Raw genomic sequence first — 21265 nt, 5'->3', positions numbered from 1 at the left:
TAATTAATCTTACAGTGAAAATAATCAAGAAGATTGCAGAAGTATGTAGCATCCAAATTACTGAATTTAAACAGGGGATTCCAGTAAGGTCTTCAGCTATCATATACCATCAGTGCAAATTCAGATACAATCATTTTTACATTTGCAGGTTCAGGTATGTCAAGCATGAGGTCATCGAGGAAGTATTTGAATATGAGTTGACTATGAAAAAATGCGATCTCCAGTGTCTCATTGACATGGCAAAAGAAGTAGGAATGATGCCCGGAGGATTGGAGTAAATTAAAAACGCTCAGTTTTCCAAGGATTAAATGAAGTTTTGGAAAAACCTCAGCAAAATTAACCTTCACCTGACAGACATGTCCTTGATTTGAAGTCCAGGGCTGTGGAAAAGAGAAAGAAACTCAAAAACTGTGACAGCCTTACCCATTGCCTTTCCTTTTGTTGGGGGTTGACTGGGTGGTGGTATTTAATCACTAAGCTGTGTCTGACTCTTGGTGACCCCATAGGCTATAGCCTGCCAGGCTTCTCTGTCCATGGGATTTCCCAGGCAAGAATACTGGAGTCAGTTGCCATTTCCTTTCCCAGGGGATCTTCCCAACTCAGGGGTCGAACCTGTGTCTTCCGCATTGCCAGGCAGATTCTTTACCACTGAGCCACCAGGGCAGCCCTGTGTGTAGAGGATCAGACTTTCCCTTCAGTGTTCTCTCTCAGCAGCTCCATAGTGAGCTTTGTGATTTTGACAAAGGCTACAATGATACCCACTTTGAAGTGCATTTACAAATATGCTGTGCACTGGTGCAACTGGCATGAAACACAGACAGCCCTCCCCTCCCCGGGTTTCCAGTTTCTCCTCCTTTCACCCTTCAACATTTCAGATGACTACAAGCCGAATTACCAGAAACAGTAGTAAATTCCTGGCATTGGAAGTTACCATGATCCCAGCTGGCATGCAAAAAAAAAAAAAAAAAAAAAAAGCCTGTTTATTTTTTCCCCTGAAAATAATGTTCTTCCCAAGCACTGTTCAAATGCCTCAAATGAGGCAAATGAGAGATTTGTTTTGACCGACCAATGAAAAGACTTCCCTCATCTCAGCTACGGCCCTGAGATTTAGTTCCAATAAACACAAAATGTTTGTGTCTCAAGAAACTTATTTCATTTCCCTAAAATGATCTTAACATTTTTTAGCAAAGGAAGCTCTGATTTTACTTGATGGTATTTTCAGAGTAGCCACTTACATAGTAGCCAAAGAAGACACTTTGAATTTGTATTTCCCTGCTAAAAATATGGCACGGAGTATATTTTTGTTCAGACTAGTTTCACAATGGTTGCTTAGGTGTGACCACAATGTCTAGACATGAGTATGGAGACTGGGTCCCAAGATGGTCAAACTTCACAGAGATCTAGATCTGGGTCTGTAGAATATTGTACCCTTTCCTCAGGAAAAGTATTTTTATTGTCTATGTGTGGTTGGATGTTGCATGTTCTCTGGTATAAGGGAATCAAAGTACATGATTATGCCTTGTAAGTCAGAGGGCCATAAGTGAAAAGTGTCTTCTTGGTCATTACTTACTCAAGTAATCCCATTCCCTGGGGAAAAAGCCTTATGAATTTAGTATTGGTGCCATAGAAGAGGTACAGGTGAGTTTTAGCTAAGGTGGGGCCACCTCTGCCTTCTGGATGTCACGTGTTTCTTGGCATAACTGGCGGGATCTGTGACCCAGTGTCTCAAAGTCGGGATGACTTAAATTTGAGCTGATCTTCATTGAATATGTATTTGCACATTGCTCTAAAGAAGTTGAAGATTACACTTGAAGGCATATTTTGATCTTTATTTTTCCATGAATCATCCCCCGTCCACCCATTTCTAGACTTCTTCTCATATAGGAAATGTCTAAAATTAGTTTCATGCTATGTATCTATTTGATAGGCACCAAAGGTTTATGGTTGTATGAAAAGTAAGTGATATTTGGTCATGAATATATATATATATATAGTAATGCTAGGGATGGGAGAGACTACTTTTATAAAAAAAAAGAAAACAACACTCCAGTGGCATTGACAGAAGTCACTGAGGTTTTTCAACTGAAATAAAAATGAATATATTACTATCTGCCAAGTGAAATCTTTTTACCTTATCTCATTAGGAGAGGCTTTTTAAAAAAGCAATTTTCAAATGTTAATAAACCTTAGAAATTAGAAAAAGATGAGCAAAAGCACATGTTTTGTATTAGTGAATCTTTTATCCTGGATTTAAAGTAACATAGACTCTTTCAGTGTGGACAGTGATCTGGAAATTAATAAGAATTAACACTGAGAAGCCAATGATGATGTGTTCTATAAATCTGTTATGGAGAATTGATTCAAGAATTTAGGTAATTTTACTTGAGCAATTATCATCTTACTGCTTTGCAATAATCATTGTGAGAGCAATGGGCATTGGATGATTTAAAATACATGTCAGGCAGGCAATAATTAGGCACATGCATTGAAATTTAAGTTGATATTGGAAAATCTTTGTCAAAACCTTAAGCATCACCAGTGTCTGATATGACAGTGGTAAAGAAGGAATTCATACACACACTTGAGGATCTCCTAGGTTGGAGTTTTCTGATTTCTGTGATGGTCTTGGTTGGGAAAGGTCTCTCTGGGTGTTCTTGTCAATACTCTATAGCCTTGGATATTATAATCAAAGCTTTCAATTATAAATGTAAATTAGCAACTTGTAGTAAACAATGAAGAATGCTTCCAAAGTCTGGGTTGGTCTTTTAGCAAAGGAGTAGAGGAAGACCTGATACTCCAGTTGGAGGTTTGTTGTTATTTGTAAGATATTCTTAAGAGGTTGTCTCATAACGTCACCAACTTTTCCAATTGGTGCAGCACAGATGCAAGTACAAACACAGGGTTGTTTATGGGAAATCACTGATCCTACAGGAAAATTGACATAAGGCACACTGAATCAGCAGGGACTTTGGCTTGATAGGTTTAGACAGAACAACTCAGACATCTCCAACTTGCAATTATTTGGGACAGTCCAGTTTTTTTTTTTCCCCAAAGAGGGACAATAAAAAGAAATCAATATCAGAAATAGAAAACTTAAGAAAAAATAGTTCATGTAGATATACTTAAAATTGGACATACCAAACATCAACTTCTATGTACATTTTGAAAGCAAAGATGATGGAGCAAGATTTGCAGATGTGTGAAATACCCAGAAGAAAACTCCTTGAAGTCTCTGAGATACTGAAGCTGTGCGACACCAACTGCCCTACTGAGGCAAACACCCCTGTGGCAGCTATTTCAGGGCAAAGCAAAACCACCAAACAGCCTTATCTCTTGCTATGAGAAAGTAAATCCCCAAGTTCCAGAGGTAAACAAAAAATCTTCAGATTTCTCAAAATATTTGTAAAACTAGGAGATGATGAAATAGAAAAAGATGATGTTTGGTTGTGATTGAACTAGTGACTTTTATGGTCCCTTCTCATGCAAAGAGTTTACGATGCCAAGTCTTATTATTAATTGAAAAAAACCTATTTATAATGAAGATTAAGTGCCAAGAAAAAGAGAAACATTTCTTTTTTTCTCCTGATATATTTTGTTCATTAGATAATTCAGTAGTTTGCCCAATCTCATCCCAGGGGATATTTGGCAATGTCTGGAGACATCTTTCATTGTCACAGCTGAGATGTGTGTGTGTGTGTGTGTGTGTGTGTGTGTGTATGTGAACTACCAGCATGTAGTCAATGGGAACTTGGTAAGCTGGCAAACACTCTGCAATGCAAGGGGCCACTCCACCACCCCGTCCCCAGCTGTGAATTATGGGACCCCACATGTCAATAGGGCTGAGGCTGAGAAAACCTGAGACAACCAAATGAATGACAAACAACCACACAAACCTAAAGTGCAAATGCTTCATTGATCTACGGATACTTCTGGAAGACCTTGAACAGATGGCATTGATAAATCACAAAGCCACAGTAGAAATATGAGAGTAAGATAGTGAACTATTATTACATCTAATCAGGAAGAATTCAAATGAGCTAAAAAGACTTTTCTTCTCATAAGTGAAATTAACACATCTTTTGAAATTGAGCAAACAGCAGAGATGGGCAATGATGTATCATATTTCAGAAACGTTCCTCAGACAAGCACTTGAGAGTTCCCTATCTTAGTAGAATAGAAATTAGAACTGGAAATTGGATAGAGTAATAGTGAGCTGATCAATTTGCAAAGTTGTGTTTGAAGATTTTACCCTATTACAATTATCAGTGGACATGTCTGATCTCTTATTGTTTGTATCTATCACTGTATATCACAAGACCCAGCACAGGAACTTGGTTCCAATAGGTGCTCAATAACTATTTAAGTGAACTGGATGGTTGAATGAATGAACAAATGAAGAAATAAATCAAAGTGCCCTGTAAAATGTAAAGTGCTTTACGAACAAAACGAAATAGGAGTATGTAGTATGTAATGCCATTGACCTCATAACATTTGCTCCAAAAAGCTTCTTAGGCTCCACTAGTTTAAAAGCAAATAAAAATTGTGACAATTCAGTAAGAAAATCTGCTATGAAGATGACTAGTTTTCAGGTACCTCTGGGAAGAAATGAAGCAAAGGCAGAGCAATTTTAAGTGACACAAGATAGTATTGCCAACTTAGATGGCCATAGGTATAGGCATGTAAAACCAGATAAAGACCTTACAATAACCAGAACTGGAACTACTGGTACCATTCTTAGGACAACCACTCGATGGCGGAAGGTTGGTCCAATGTTCTCTATTCTAGGACAGAGCAGAGAGTCAGGAGAGCAAATAAAAGTTGCTTTTAGGCAGACTGTGCCTTCTATGGGCTTTCCTAATGGCTCAGAAGGTTAAGAATCTGCCTGCAATGCAGGGGACCTGGGTTCAATCCCTGGTTTGAGAAGATCCCCTGGAGAAGGGAATGGCAACCCACTCCAGTATTCCTGAAGCTGTGTGGTTGGCTTTAAATACTGACGGAGAGGGTGTAGGCAAAGAGAATTGGAACAAAAATGAATAGTCAGGAGTTTTAAGTTCAAGGCCCACTTCTGATGATGGGCACATGACTATATCTCTCTGGGCCTCAATTTTCTGATCTGTAAATGAAGAGGTTGGATTAGATGACCTTCCATGATTCTGGCATATAGATGATAATGCCGAAAACTGGAGGCTGGGAGAGTAAAAGCAAGAGCAATCTCTGGAAATTAATAAAATACATCTTAATAAAATATCTAAAAAATGCCTGAAGAAATACAAAGCAAAATAACAATTCACAGGAGGAAAGAGCCTTAACCACAGCATCTATTTTTCAGATAATCTTAAATATTAATTTCTTATCATGGAAGTATCTTGAATCAAGGCATGAGTTCCAGAAAAACTTTTTCTTATTGCCCTGGGCAATAGACACTAGGGCACTGCCAAACTTATACTCCCTCAGAATGAGGAAATGACATAAGAATTTTCCTTTTTGCCAAAACTAAGAAATCACACTAATCTGAGAATATGTATTACCTGAATATGACAAAATTTAATTTTATTCTTTTCATGTAGTTTACATTTGCAAATTTTTACATTTAAATTTAAGTTCCACCTACTGTTATATTTTAATGTGTCAGGCCCTTACATTTGTGTTACAGGGAGAAAATGCATATTTGAAATTATTTGTTTGAGGTACTGTCTTCTAAAGAGAAGCCTGCTGGTCAGCTCCAGGGTTTCTCTTTGTTGTGAAGAGTTAACTGGGAAATCAGAAAAAACTGGAGAAGCTCAGGGACATTACACAATAAAGAACTGAGCCAGATGAAGGATGCACCCAAGGACTTTGAGAGAAAGGATGGTTGTGGCTGATGTCATTCAGGGGGAACGTAAGAGAGATTATTAATATGGGGAAAAGGAATTGAAGCAATTCTTGAGTGTATGTTCCTTTGGCATTTCCTCAAGAACTGTACTGATTTGATTGTCTTTGAATGCTTTTAGGATGGATGGACTTTTTTCCCTCAGAATACAAGTTCGTGCTGGTACTGGGCCAAGAGATGTGCTTTATATGGGTTGTACATGAGTGCTTAGCTGTTCTGTTGTGTCCAACTCTGCAATCCTGTGGACTGTAGACCACCAGGCTCCTCTGTCCAAGGGATTTCCAAGGCAAGAGTACTGGAGTGTGTTGCCATTTCCTCCTCCACTGGATCTTCTCGACCCAGGGATCAAACCTAGGTCTTCTGCATTGCAGGTGGATTCTTTACTGTCTAGGCCACCAGGGAAGCCCCTTCTTTGGGTTCAGTTGACATAAGGTTTTAAAAGTCTGTGTTTGCTCAATCTACATAATAATAATCTTGCAAGGAAGACAGGACAGAAATATTTTTATTTTCCCAACTTGCAAATGGAAACTTCTAGTGATAAAAGTGATTTTCCTGAGGACATAGTGGAAACTCAAAACTGTGTCAGCTGGGATTCATTATTTTAAGCTGCCTCTCTGAGAGAAAAACAGGCCCAGGAACTATCAAATCTGTTTTTTTCTCCTCCTCCTTTTCTCCAGGAAGAAAGTGAAAGTGTTAGTCGCTCAATTGTGTCCGATTGTTTGTGATCCAATGGACTGTAGCCTGCCAGGCTCCTCTGTCCATGGAATTCTCCAGGCAAGAATACTGGAGTCGGCAGCCATTCCCTTCTCCAGGGGCTCTTCCCAACCCCAGGGATGGAACCTGGGTCTTCTGCATTGTAGGCAGATTCTTTTCTGTTTGAGCCACCAAAAAGGAAAGACTTCTACAGCAGAGTTAATAGAATTTTCTGCAAAGACAATAGTGTTCTGGGCTGTCTAGTAAGGAAGCCACAAGCCCCATGTGACTTTTGGGGGCTTGAAATATGGCTAGAGTGACTGAAGAACTGAATTTTTACTTAATTTTAGTTAATTTAAATCATTCAATTTGGCTAGTGTATATATTGGATAGCACATCCTAGAAGCTTCCTGTGAGACTGCCCCATTGTATGTTCTCAGTTACTAAGTTGCTTCTGAATCTTTGGGACCAAACAAACTGTAGCCCACCGGGCTTCTCTGTCCATGGAATTTCCCAGGCAAGCATACGGGAGTGAGTTGCCACTTCCTTCTTCAGGGAGTCTTTCTGATCCAAGGATTGAACCCTGTCTCCTGCACTGGCAGGTGGGTTGTTTACCACTGAGCTAGACATCCCAAATTAAAATAATAATTGGAGGTAAACTGCACTTTATTATTTAACTTTCTATTTGTTAGTACATGTTGATTTTCAAACCTTTCATAAACAAATCAACGCCGTGGTCAGTTTCACCTCATTGGCTTAAGATATTTTTTCTTGACTTTTAATACTTTTGACAAGCAAAAATGTGTCCAACTCTTTGCAACCCCATGGACTGTAGCCTGCCAGGCTTCTCTGTCCATGGAATTCTCCAGGCAAGAATTCTGGAGTGGGTAGTCATTCTACTCCCAACCCAGGGACTGAACCTGGGTCTCCACCACAGGCAAATTCTTTACTGTCTGAGCCATCTGGGAATCCTTTATCTATTCACTAAATGTTTTTACAAATAATTAAGGTGAAATAACTAACTTCCTCTATAGCACCATTTATCTGATTTCTCTAGAACTTTGTATACGTTCCTTTGCTTTTATTCTCCTTTTACTGGGTTCATAGTATATGAAATAACATGCAGATGCATCCTTTCTAATATATAATATATGAAAAGTTCAAAGCACCAGAGTCCATTCTGAATTTCCAGAAACTCTGTGAATGTCTGCTCTTCCTTTGCACCAAATGGGCACCAAGAACAAACCAGAGGTACAGAGTTGAATGAAAGTTTCATGAAAAAAAAAAACAAAAACAAAAAAAACAAGGATTCAGTCAGCCTTTTCCCTTACCTCTAAAAGATTCATCAACAACAGAAACATCTCACCACCTTTAACTCCTGATTTGGCTGGGAAGTTTTCCCATACTTCAGCAGCCTTTTCACTTTTACTTACTGGGTGCTCTTGTACACTGGACAATTCAGAGAGTTTTAGGTTATTTTACAAAATAGGCATTTTTTAAAAAAAATCAAAAGTGGAAGATGAACTTTGAAAGGGATAGAAATTACACCACTACTTCAAAGAACTGAGAAAGGTATTGGATATATATATGCATATATATGCAGGATTTACATAACTGTCAATCAGCTGTATTGGAAGCCACACCTAACACAAAAGCCAGTGAAAGAAGCATCAACTTATCCTAGAAGGAATCGTCTATGTGTTCCTTAATGCCTTTGTAGAATACCCGTTGCACCAGTTATATTGGCAAGTCATTTGGTAACTGCTAACCGACCAAACCTACTCCACAAGAAATAAATTGGTTTATTTCATATCAACTGAACGTAGCTATAGCAGAGAGCTATAGCAGTCATCACACCCTTCAATCACCTTGCTTGTCAATTTTTTTGTTCTTGCAATTATTGTCTAAGCAGGTTAGGGGAAAAATTAACACCCTCATCAGGTAATTTAAAATGTAAAGCAAAACATACTTGATGGAAAATGGCACGAGTTTGCATCAGACGGTTGTGAGGACAATATGTGATACTCTGTTAGTGGACTGATGTCATTTGATGTAGACACTGTGTACAGATGCTGAGTTGGTAGTAAAGTGCTACTTACGAGACAGCTCTGCTTCTTGATACCTGAATCTGCAAATGCTGGACATGGGTACCTTATGAGAATCAACAACTTCTTGGCACAAGATGTAAGTTTCATGGGTCGAGATGTTGATGAAATTGTACACACAGTACCTGAATTCAAACTTTAGGAGCTCAGTATATATATTAACCACTTTCCTCCTCTGGGGGTGGAGGGTGCCTTTCCTGTCTTCACTCACAGGGATGGTTCAAAATCTGGACTGTGATTACGGGGCAAACAACAGATCCATCTAAGGAGCTTTTTGCATCTGCTTTATTTTGCCAGGGAGGGAAGGGGTTGATATGAATGGGAGAGCGGCTCCAACAGGCAGGAAAAACAATCGGTGCTGCAACCAGTTGAACCACTTCCGCTAAGTGACATAAAAATATTCTAATATTAAGGATTATTTTACAACTCTATGGAAGTATGCAGTAATGCATCTCGCATTTGTTTTGTCTCGATGACAAAATGCACTCTGAGTCACAAGAGCCTGCCTTGTGTTAGTTATAAACAAAAATATATTTATATATATATATTTATGTAACTACTATGTGCTTTAAAGAAAATTACTGTATGATTCAGCAGGGTTCTTTCGCTCTTTTTCTCGCCAGGGATATGCTGACTTGAACGGCTTCTTAGATAGGAATCGACAATGAAATGGGCCTCTCAGACTGAAACAGCAAAAAGTTTAAAAAAAAAAATCAAAACACCAAAAACCTCATATGCTTAGAATCCCTTAACATTTTTGCTTCAAAAACGATTAAGGAACTCATGGTACTGTGTCCTTCTGTTTCCTTCAGCCAAGAACAACTGTGCCTTCACAGGACTTCACAGTTGGGAGGTGGAGGCGATGCTTCTGAAAACCAATCAGATGTTTTCCTCGGAGGTGGGGGGAACCAGAAGCCTCGTTTGTCCCTCCCTCTGTCCTCATGCTTAGCTAAAAGGCTACGTACGATCCTGTCACTGCTTACACAGAAGGCATCCAGAAAGAGGGAGGCAAAGTCGGAACTGGAAAGATGAAAGATTCATCCTGTAAAGTAGCGAACTGGTTGGAACACGTGGGTCTAGAGCAGCAAAACAAAATCCTTCAGCCACGTGTCTGGTGGAAAGACACAAAATCTCTTCTTTTGTGTTTGTTTGGGCCCCTGCATCAGCTACTTCTCTCAGCAAACTGGAAATATTTGTCACTGTTCTTTTGAGTGAATGGGTTCAGGCTTTGGAACACAGTTATCAGAGAAGAATATTTGAACCAAAGGTATAGATCCCTTGTGAACTAAAGCTTTATTATTATTATTTTTTTTCTCGATCCCTTTGCACCCTGCACCTTAAGCCAACAGCATTGTAATCTTGTCATATTTCTGATAAGTCCACAGGAGATGTGCTGAGTGAACTATAGAGGTCATTCCACTAGGGAATTCTATGTTCAGTGGTAACTGGTATCCTCTATAAGTTTAAAAAAATTTTTTAAACCCTTTCTGGGCTGGGGTTGTCCAGAAATCTCCTTCTGGCTAGAGCAGCTTAGGGCTCCTGTGTGTGTATGTGTGTGGGTGTGGGTGTGGGTGTGGGTGTGGGTGTGGGTGTGGGTGTGTGTTTGTCTTAAAGGTATAGGCAAATTTTTAGTCTTAACACCTGTAAGCCAGCACTGGTGCTGTTCTGTCCTAGAAATTTTAGCACTGCTCTGATACGATAAAACCTTCTTTCTCTCCAACTGGTTCAACTTCAGCATAGGCAGGATGGCCAGAACCTCTTCGGAACTTCATTGCTGGCCATCTGCTTGGGCGTCTCTGAAACAGAAAAATGCAAAAGGAGTGAACAGAGTGGTGATGGTCACATCATAAGAAAAGTATATTTGCCAACTGTTTCAGATGAACTTCTGAATTAAACGTAGTAACATATTAAATGATCTCATTACTACCACAGTTGAAACTATACATGCCCAGAGCACTCTGTTTGCCTCTCTATTATGGCACTACCAGCACCTCCCAGGTGACAGTCCTTGGCCAAAGCTACCCCCCAAAGGATTGAGAGTTTCTCAAAGACATGGTTTATGCTTTATGCATATTTATGTCTAAAAGACTCCATTAAGTGTCCAGATATAACTAAGCAAAAATGAACAGTCATGAAAAACAAATTTTCTTAATGTATAACCATGGACACCTTCTCTTCTTTAGAAGTCAATAATATCACTTCATTTATTAATTCACTCAAAAAACCTAAGACCATAAAATTGTGCACAGTTATTAGAGGTGTGCCTCAAATTTGGTGCTTAGACTTCCTAGCAAAAACCAGACTAAAAGATCAATCACCTTAATATCTTAAGAATTAATTTAATTCTTAGATGGCTTTTTGTGTTTGAAAATGAACAGATGTCATGCCCTGAAAACTGAATCCAACATCAGAGGTTGTGAATAATCTCAAACCCATATAAATAATTGCACATAAAGACAATGGTCTTAAAATACAGGTTACTTGTATTGACACGTCTCCCTAACCCTTTGTTCATCAAACAAACCTTTTGTGATTTACAAACAGAAGTGATGAAATGAATTATTAAGTTACAGCAGCAGAAGACACTAAAAGGCATTTCTCAGCCACAGTGTTACCAGAAACTACGATTCCATTTATCAGAGTACCTGTTATTTTGGAGTAAATAAACCAATAAATATTAAAGGAAGTTTATTTCTACCTAAGAATTTTAATGAGAAAAATGTTAAATATCAGTGTAGGTATATTGGCATTTGGCAGCTTTCTAGATTGGCCAATTACATTCCACTGTCATGATTAATGGCTGTAAGAGTTTTTCCATCAGGTAGGAATGAGTATTAGCTCTACCTTTTGGAAAAATACCAATCATGGTAATTGCATCTTGCCTGTTAATAATATTAGTACTGTCTCTATAACATTATGTGGTCAGAATGCTTTATATTTATTAGCTGGTTAAGTCCCATTATGTAAGTGAAACTGAATTATCTTTATTTTCCTAAAAAAGAAGGTAAAACTAAGAGGGCTGAATAGCAATTTAGTATCTTTGTTGGAACTAAAAATCATCATCAATGGAAATATACTAAATGTTTCTAGAGAGATGGACACTGTAATTTATGGTCACTCCTGTCGTGGGAAAATGCCAATATGCTCATTCGTTCTTTAAAAAAAATCCCTGGCTGCACCCTATCTTAGATTCCCAGAATGTGGGATCTTAGTTTCCTGACAAGAGATCAAACCCGAGCTCTCTGCACCAGAGGTGCAGAGTCTTAACTGCTGACCACCAGGGAAGTCCTCAGTGTGCCCACCCTTTATAACCCCCACTCTGGTTTCAGTTACTTTGCAGCTGGGCTCCTTAGGGCACAGCTGCCCTTGTGTTTCTTGGAGTCAAGAAGCACCATGAAGTCTGTTCTGAAGCTCTACCTTACAAGACCCACTTGGCCCATAGGTCCAGCAGGCAAGTACAGCCCTATGGACTAGCATTGATTTACCACTCAGGCCATAAAGACATTGTGTTACAGGTGACCATTAGAAAGGAGTGCTGATTATCATCAAGAAGACAAGAGATGGCAGGTATTGGTCAGAATGTGATGGAAAGGGAAACTTAGACACTATGGGTGGGAATGTAGATTGGTCCAAAGACTATGGAGAACAATCAGGAAGTTCCTCAAAAACTTAATAATGAATCTACTACATGATCCAGCAATGCCACTTCTGGTATACACCTAAAAGAAATGAAAACAGAAGTCTGATGAGATATCTATCTTCCCATGTTTATGGCAGCATTATTCACAATAGCCAAGATATGGAAACATCGCAGGTGCACATCCATGGGTGAATGGATAAAAGAGGCAGTATGGATACACAATGGAATATTATTCTGTCATGAGAAAAGAGGATATCCTGCCATTTGTGACAGCATGGATGGACCTTGAACATTTGATGCTAAGTGAGGTAAGTCAGACAGAGAGAGACCAGAACTGTGTGATATCACTTATCTGTGGAATCTAAAGAGGTCAGACCTAAGAAAAAAGCAAACAGTGGTTACCAGGTAATAGAGGATGGGGAGATAAGATTGATGGTACTTAAGGGTATACACTTGTGATGAGTATTAAATAATATTGTACTATAAGCATGAAATGTAATAAATATCATTACAACAGCAACCATATTACAATATGTAAATGTATCAAAGTAACACGTTGTATGCCTTAAACCTACACAATGCCAAACTTATCTAATTAAAGAAATAAAAAGGAACACCACTGATGAGAATGTTGATGATGATGCCTGGGAAAGTTACATTTTATTAAACATAATTAATCATATTTCATGCTGTTAGAAGGTGATTTACATACATGATCTTATTTAATGTGTACAATTTACCTTGCACCCAAACCTAAAAAGCTGGCAAATGGCACATCCAAGATTTAAAATGAGAGCTACCAACTTCCAAAATTAATTCCCCCACTATAGAAATTAGCTCTTAAAATTCATTACTTTGTGTACAACCTATCTGAAATTTGTGAACATAGTTCTATTTTTATTTTAATCTTAAACTATGACATTACCAACAACTTCAGTATTCTAAGCATTACTAAGAATTCTAAGAATAACTAAGTTAATAATTAATTCTCTGTCTTAGGTGAAAAGGTTGCAGGATTATTAATAATGTTTATCATGTTCTTTGTGAGCTCATCACAGAGGTTCTCAAAATAAAAAGTACACTGAAGCTACCACTGTTAACACAGTACAAACTTATTTTCTGAATTAATTTCATGTCCTTAAAAAAATTTCTTTCATCTTACCACTACTCATTAGAGAAAAAAAACACCCTAACAAGATTTAAAATCACTAGAGATTCCACCACCCACACATAATTTGGTTCAAGTATCTGTGTATATCATTTATTTCTAGAAACACTAAATTACAGCAGATACTGTTTTATGAACTCCCTTATTTCCAATTAAGAACAAAAAAAAATTTTATGAACTATTCCTCTACAAAATTACTTCTAGTGCGTGCAAAAGCATACTACATAAACTCAATATGAGTTACACAGTCAATTTGATTTTGAGATTTTTTCCAGATTGTTTGATAATATAAATAATGCTCCAGTGAATATTTTTGCTGCTAACCTCAAAGGAATATTTCTGATTAGTTCCTTTTATAAACTTATAGAAGTGAAATTATTGATCCAAGGAGAATGTGCAGATTATTTACTAAAAATATCTGAAATGTCTAACATGGTGCTGTTTTGAAGGGCATATGACCAAAGAAAAGTATAAAACATGGTTTCCATATGGAAGATAAAAACTTCCTCAGGGAAATAGGGGTAAGATTTAATTTAGGTTTTAAATCAGCATTCTAAAGATGAACAAGATAGAATAGGTGTTGCTTCTGCTGCCGCTGTCAAGTCACCCCAGTTACGTCCGACTCTGTGTGACCCCAGAGATGGCAGCCCAACCAGGCTCCTCCGACCCTGAGAGATTCTCCAGGCAAGAACACTGGAGTGGGTTGCATTTCCTTCTCCAATGCATGAAAGTGAAAAGTGAAAGTGAAGTCGCTCAGTCGTGCCTGACTCTTAGTGACCCCGTGGACTGCAGCCTACCAGGCTCCTCCATCCATGGGATTTTCCAGGCAAGAGTACTGGAGTGGGGTGCCATTGCCTTCTCTGGAATAGGTGTTATCTAACTACAAAATTATTCATGACTCCTATTTTATATGTACAAAACTGAAAGATTTATACTTACTTCTACAGTTTTTGACTAGATGCAAAGAGAGGGCATTTCCCATAATATTATGCCAAAATTTACAATGAAATCTAGTAATTGTTATGCAACTGGTCTGATTTTACATTCTTTTACCAGTTCTTGATATCTTAATTTTAACCCTAAAAATGCCACAGAGTAATAAGCTTATCAAAATCCTGCTTCCTTTCTAAAATGCTTCCACACATCACAAATCAATTAAATGATCCTAAATAAAACACTTGATTTCTCTGGGCTTTTGTTTCCTTATCTGTAAAATGATATTTGGGGATCTGTCCTCTAAAATTATAGGATCCTTATACCTGCTTGCCTGAGATAACTGAACACTGGGGAGAAGTTACTTAAAGACTTCTCTGGGTCATGGTTCTTCTGATCGTTGTCCCTCCTATCTTCCTCCACTAACTTTTAGGATCCCTAAACCGAAATCTAGTTCTAACTGAAGTTGTTTTCCTATCTGCAGTTACTCAGAGAATTTCCTTACAAATGAAAACAAGGGGTCAGTTCTCTGACTTTCACGATTCAATGTTTAGTTCTCTTAGAACAATCGTAAGGTTGGTGACTACCAACCTTATCTTTAAGGTTGGTAGATACCATGAGGCATCTATCCAGTAGACAAATGGGATCTAGAAACCTGGGCATCATGTCTGGCTCTGCCATGAAATATGATGGATGGGTCACAATCCAGCATTTAATACTTCTTTCTTGAGGCTTAAACATGTCCCAGTCTGTGTTCTTTTTAGAATGGCTAATTCAAATTGTTACAGAAACTGATGGGGGCCACAGGGTCACTTGTTAACAGAGCAGGATGTATGCTGAATATTGAAAAATTCAAACCAGACTGTACTGTTAATTCATTACAGAGATGCAGGATGTCATGGCTTAAAACATGACTGTGTGTAATGCGTGGGTGCTCTCTAATTTCATTTCTGAGAATTATTTATGCGATTCATCACATTCAGAAGTAAATGTTCACGCTGATATGTCTGCAACAGGGCGGGCCATGCAGGCAGGTATTCTCCCTAATTACTCCTTCAGAACTATTAACTGAACAGTCATTCAGATCTGTCTCAATGGTCTGTGGCGAGATAATTAGCTGAAATATCCACAAACAAACCTGCAGGGTACCCTCCGTTAGCAGTGTACACAAAACTGCAGCTGGAGACCTGTCTTCAAGCTCAGAGAGCAAAGCAGAGAGTGCTTTTCACGTGTTAGATGAACCCTTGAAAGGCAGTTACTAGACGTGAGTGTGAAAGACAAGGGGCTAATTCTGAACTTCCAGGCCCAGCTAGAAGACACCTGTGGTGTTTGATGGTGCTTGACAAGCAGTTGTTCTGAGATGTCTAGTATTTTGTGCTTTCTTCAGTAAACAGGGAGAAGTGGAAGGAGGCTGAGATTCTGAGGCGTGGACAGCATCTTGGTCCTGTCACTTCCCAGCACAGGACTCAGGCACAGTCGAGTGTTTTGTTTCTTAGTTTCCCCATTTGGAAAATGAAATGAACTAGATGATCTTTTTTTAAAGAATTTTTTTCTTTTTTAATTAAAAAAAAAATTAAACCATGGACCCTTTGTTCCAATGAAATTTTACCTGAAGCCCAGACAGGATCGCAGAGTAAAGGTCTCTTTTCATGATGATGGACGAAGACCTGCTTACACACTTCCTGAGCCCTGGGGGATCTTGTGAGTTTTGGAAACTATCAAACTGGATCTGCATTTCTCACCTTGCAGACAATCACAAGGCATCCTGTTAAAATGCAGATTCTGATTCGGCAGACCTGGGAGAGGTCTGGGACTCTGCATTTCTAACAAGGTCCCAGGTGATGCTGATGTTGCTGGTCCACAGCATGTTGGGAATTGCAAGGGCAATGATTCGCTATGCTCTCTGCAATCAGCATTCTTTAAAAGTGAGTGGAAGAAAAAATACTGAACTCTGACTTTACTTTGATCTCTGCGGACCTTCACGGAAACTCCAGTATGACTGGGTCAGCCTTTTCACATTTGGCTTTGATCACATTTGACTGTCCAGAGGAAGGGAATCATTTCTCTCATCTCCTTATTTTGTGTTGCATATTAATTCAACACAGGTTATATTCACTTATAAATCTGGGCTGCCAGTTTTAGCAAATGTATCTATAGGGCATCAGTTAAATTTGAATGGCAGATAAACAATGAGTAATATTTTTAAACTATACTTCATGGACATACTCATACTAAAAATTACTCATTGTTTATTTGAAATTTAAATTTATCTAAGTGTCATGTATTTGACTTGGCAACCCTAAATTCACAGGAAAACACAATATAATATCTGTGGGCCCTGGACAGTCAAACTTGCAATCTAATTAAAATAAATGACTCCTATTTGTGGTTGTGTCTCTGCTTCAAAAATTGTAGGTTACTTTTTTCTTAAGAAGAGAACTCAAATGGCTTTGTCTGCCTTCTGGTGTGACCAAGAATTCTAAGCAATAACTCTTGTGTGATACAAAGCCTGGGTGTTTTGTTTTTTTTCTTGCACAGTCTCTACTCATCCTATTTTCGTTGCTTTTCCTCATGTGAAAGTTGTTTTTACTATCCTGCAGTAGTCTCTTTTCCAACCTAAAATTATGAATTGCCAGTGGTCTGTTCCCTTCATTTTAGAACTGTTATGGATGAATCCTGAAGAATTACTTACTATAACCATAGTTAACATATATCCCAAATGAAAATTGTCCCAAAGCATATGAAGAACAGCTATTTACTGGGAATAACAAAACCATCATAATACTCACATAATTTTCTAAAAGATAAAGTACTCTTAAAGGGGTGATAGATAGTTAGGGAGTTTGGGATTGATAAGTACACACTGCTATATTTAAAATGGATAACCAACGAGGAGTTACTACAAAGCACAGGGAATTCTGCTCAATGTTATGCGGCAGCCTGGATGGGAGGGGAATTTGGGGGAGAATGGATACATGTGCGTGTATGGCTGAGTCCCTTTGCTGTCCACCTGAAACTATCTCAACACTGTTAATTAGCTACATTCCAATATAAAATTGAAAGTTTTAAAAAGGAGGGAATAGATTGGAAGTTTGAGACTGACATGTACACACTAATATGTTTAAAATAGGTTAGGACTTCCCTGGTGGTCCAGTGGTTAAGAATCCACCTACCAATGCAGGAACAAGGTTTTGATCCCTGGTCTGGGAAGATTCCACATGCCTAGGGGCACCTAAACCCATGCACCATAACTGCTGAGCCCATGCACTGCAACTAGAGGGGAGCCCCTGCTCGCCACAGCTAGAGAAAGCCTACGTGCAGCAATGAATACCCATCACAGCCAAAAATAAAATAAATAATAATAATAAAAATTAAAAGATAACTGGCCAGGACCTACTGTATAGCACAGGGAACTTTGCTCAATATTCTCAAATAAGCTAAATGGGAAAAGAATTTGAGAAAGAACAGATACATGCATAACTGAATCACTTTGTTGTATACGTAAAACTAATACGACATTGTTAACCAACTATAGTCCAATATAAAATAAAAATTTAAGAAAGTAAAATGAAAAATAAGTGATTAATGGCTGCTAAATTAGGGGAAGAAAATTTTTAATACGGGAAGAACAACCTTGCAAACATACATTTCAAACAATGTCCTTTTTTTTTCTTTTTTTTTTAATATAGCCCACTGGATCTCAGAAGGAACTAAAAATATCACTTGGGGAAATTAAAAAAAAATTATTGAAGTCAAAGCCCACGTCACCCAGCTGATTTAGAATCTATCGCTGGGGCTCAGGCAGTGGATTTTTTTTTTTTTTAAAGTTATCTGGGTCAGTCAGATGCACCGTAAGGGTTGAGAACCACTTTCCATGTCTATATCCCATGCTTTCCTACTTCTGAGCCCTTGCCTGTGGTTTCCCTGACCTGGAATGCCACTCACTTCATCATTTTTACTTATGTAAACACTATCCATTTCATATTATTTCCCAGAAAGCTTTCGAGATTCCCACCTACAGATCAGAAGTTACTTTTCATCTTCCTGTGTTGTCACAGACATTTCCTGATATTTTAGCTACATGTCCTATCACGGTTTAGCCCACGTGGTTATTGCTTATGTGGTTGCCTACATGCACTGTATGTATCTGTCCTTCAGGACAACGTCATATCTGTCCAACCCTGAACTAGCCATGGCAGCGTGTACTGAAAATACCTGACATCTGGAGTAGATCCCTTTCGTACGTAACATCTGTCTCTTCTGCAAGATGTTATTTTCAGTCATAATCGGAAAAGGAAATGAATAATAATAATGACCGGAAAAGAAGACGGTGAAAACCTTCCTGTTTTGAACTTCATAGATGTGATCATATCAGCAAAAAACAAATAAATAAACAAAACAAATATTACTGCACAAATGGTAAAATAGAATGACAATGTATTTTTGCAGAAAGGTGGAAAAGACACATGAGGGAATATTGCCAAATGGGTGAGTACCAGGTTCAGAGGATGATTTGCACTTTGTAAAAATAGAACTGACGTGACTCAAGTTCTTTTTCTTTGTCTTCACAAACACAATGCTGTCATTCTTTATTTTGAATCTATTGTTTTAACACAGACGCTTGAAGTACTGGTGGGTTGGAGACCTCTTGATCCTGAACACATAAAAAGACTAGATTTTTATGGAGTCATGATTCATAAGAATTCATTCATCCTCTAAAGGAAACATACAACTGAATCTGTTGTTAGGTGCCAAGCATGCAACTGGGGGGGGGGGTCTCTGAATTAACTGTCATGTAGAAGACAATACTCACTAAAGGAAAAGTAAAAAACAAACAAACAAAAACACGTGCTGAGTTGAACTTTACATATATACTATGTTAGTAAAACTCAACAGTGACTGAATCAACTCTTTAGACCTTAGATCAGCAAAAGTTTTTAACACAATTTAGAATTTCAAACACAAGTGATAAGAAAAATCTTACCTTATTTCAGTTTACCATTCTCTGTAGACAATCCGTTCCCTCCCCACTTATGACCTGCACCTGGGGCAGACTGTGCTCAAAGCCCTGTCCTTGGTTCCACATTGATTCACCATGTCTAGCAAATTACAAGGCACAAAGAGACTCATATCGATTTACATAGATCTCCTTCTTCAATTATGCCTCGTGAGATACTCAGCTATCAGTCTTCTTTTCTCTTTTGACTTCAACCCATTATTGGGCATTTTGTTGCCCCAAATAAGAATGACTGGTTGATAGTGACTATTAGTGCATTCACGTGGGCATAACTGCATTCAGTCAGCCAATAAAATTGCTATTTAATCACCTATATGTAAAACACAACACTAACTCAAGGCATTTAAAGTATATTTAGGGAAAATAAGGTATTTGCATACAAAAGATTGAATTCACTTAAAGCTAAAAACATACAAGAGATTTGATTACTCAGTATAAAATCAAGTATGTGCTAAAAGTATTTAAAGTAAATTTTATGAGTTTGGAGGAAAGAGGCCTTCCTTTGGATTTGAATTATCAGAGATGGTTTCATGAGCAGATTGAACATGAAGGCGAAGGACAGAATGAAACTCTCCGTGCAGCCTGGAGGCTACTGGCTGAACTCATTCCAGGTCTTTAGAAAACCTGAGCCGTTGGTTTTGTGTGCTTTGTTTTTTCTCTTCTACTTTATCCTCTCCAGCAACTTTAGGAACTTCAACATTCAGTTCCTCAGAATTCCTCCCTGATCACTTTGAAAATATCCACTTCTGTCTCTTCTATATTGCTCACCCTATCTTATCTCAAAACAGCCACCTCCAAGGCCTGGCCATCTCCCTGCACTACCTCTAATTCCTTCAGATTAAGTCCTTCCAGCCATATCTTAAATCCTCATCCTCTACATTTTCCTATTCCAGACTCTAAGCAGTGACACTACTGCAGAAAAAAGTCACATACTCAGGTTAAGCCAGCCCTAAAGGATTAAGGCAGGAGATAGATGGGCCCCAGACTAAGCAGATAGAGTTCATTTCCTATGGATTAGAAACGTCATAAAACAGGATAACTGGAGAGGCTGAGCCCTGCCCAGATAAAAGATAAGAGACCACATATTTCTCATTCTCAAAGTCAAGGAGACCTTCCCCGTTAGAAAGCTCCTTGGAGGTCAAAAGGAGAGTGATGTCAATCTACCCATAGGCCTCTTTGTTGGAATCCATCTTGGCTAAGAGATGTGCACATGGGAGGATCCAGAGATAAATGAAATACTGACTCAGAATCAGGCAAATAGAAATGACTAGCCAAAGGAAACCTGGAAGAAATGCCCTCATAAGTGATACAAACTGCCACCGGGGCGTGACTCTATTTCTGAGTCAGCCTGTGTGTCTCTCCACATTACTCTTTTCCTCCTAATAAACACTTTACTTGTTTCCCTACTCTTTGTGGGAATTCTTCTATGCAGCAACAAAGGGCCAGGGCCTTGTCACTGACCACTGGTCTACTGGCTACGATTCAGCGCTCTTACTGCTGTGGCCCAACCTCACTCTGGCCAGGACCCGAAACCCTGCTTCAAGCTCCTGCATGCTGAGGCCACCTGAGATCAGAATCACACTCTTTCAATTGTGAGCTCAGTGATAGGTTCATTCTTCTCTTGTTAAATCCAGGATGCACCCAAACTCCATCCAATTCCAATTCTCTCTCAATCATGTATTTCATCACCATTTTTATTGAGAAGATTAAGCCACTAAGATGCTAATCCTTCCCCTTTTTCTTCACTAAAAACTTCATATCCACTGATCCTCTCTTCTTGTCTGAAATAAAAAGATAGTCTCTCTCCATGGCATCGATAATTGCATTTCCTACTCAATCC

General features: G+C 38.6%; 1 protein-coding gene across 1 annotated transcript in view; it reads right to left on the bottom strand.

Moving 5' to 3' along the window:
- Positions 1–9276: 9276 nt before the first annotated feature.
- PLXDC2 (plexin domain containing 2) overlaps positions 9277–21265 on the bottom strand; it is a 431731-nt gene continuing 419742 nt past the window's right edge. The window contains exon 13 of the mRNA XM_068987428.1: positions 9277–10463. Coding sequence (XP_068843529.1) covers positions 10347–10463 — 117 coding nt within the window. The 3' untranslated portion in view covers positions 9277–10346. The remainder of the gene's footprint in view (positions 10464–21265) is intronic.

The sequence above is a fragment of the Capricornis sumatraensis genome, chromosome 15 (assembly GCF_032405125.1).
Source record: "Capricornis sumatraensis isolate serow.1 chromosome 15, serow.2, whole genome shotgun sequence".
Classification (NCBI taxonomy): domain Eukaryota; kingdom Metazoa; phylum Chordata; class Mammalia; order Artiodactyla; family Bovidae; genus Capricornis; species Capricornis sumatraensis.
This window is presented reverse-complemented; position numbering and strand designations above follow the sequence as displayed.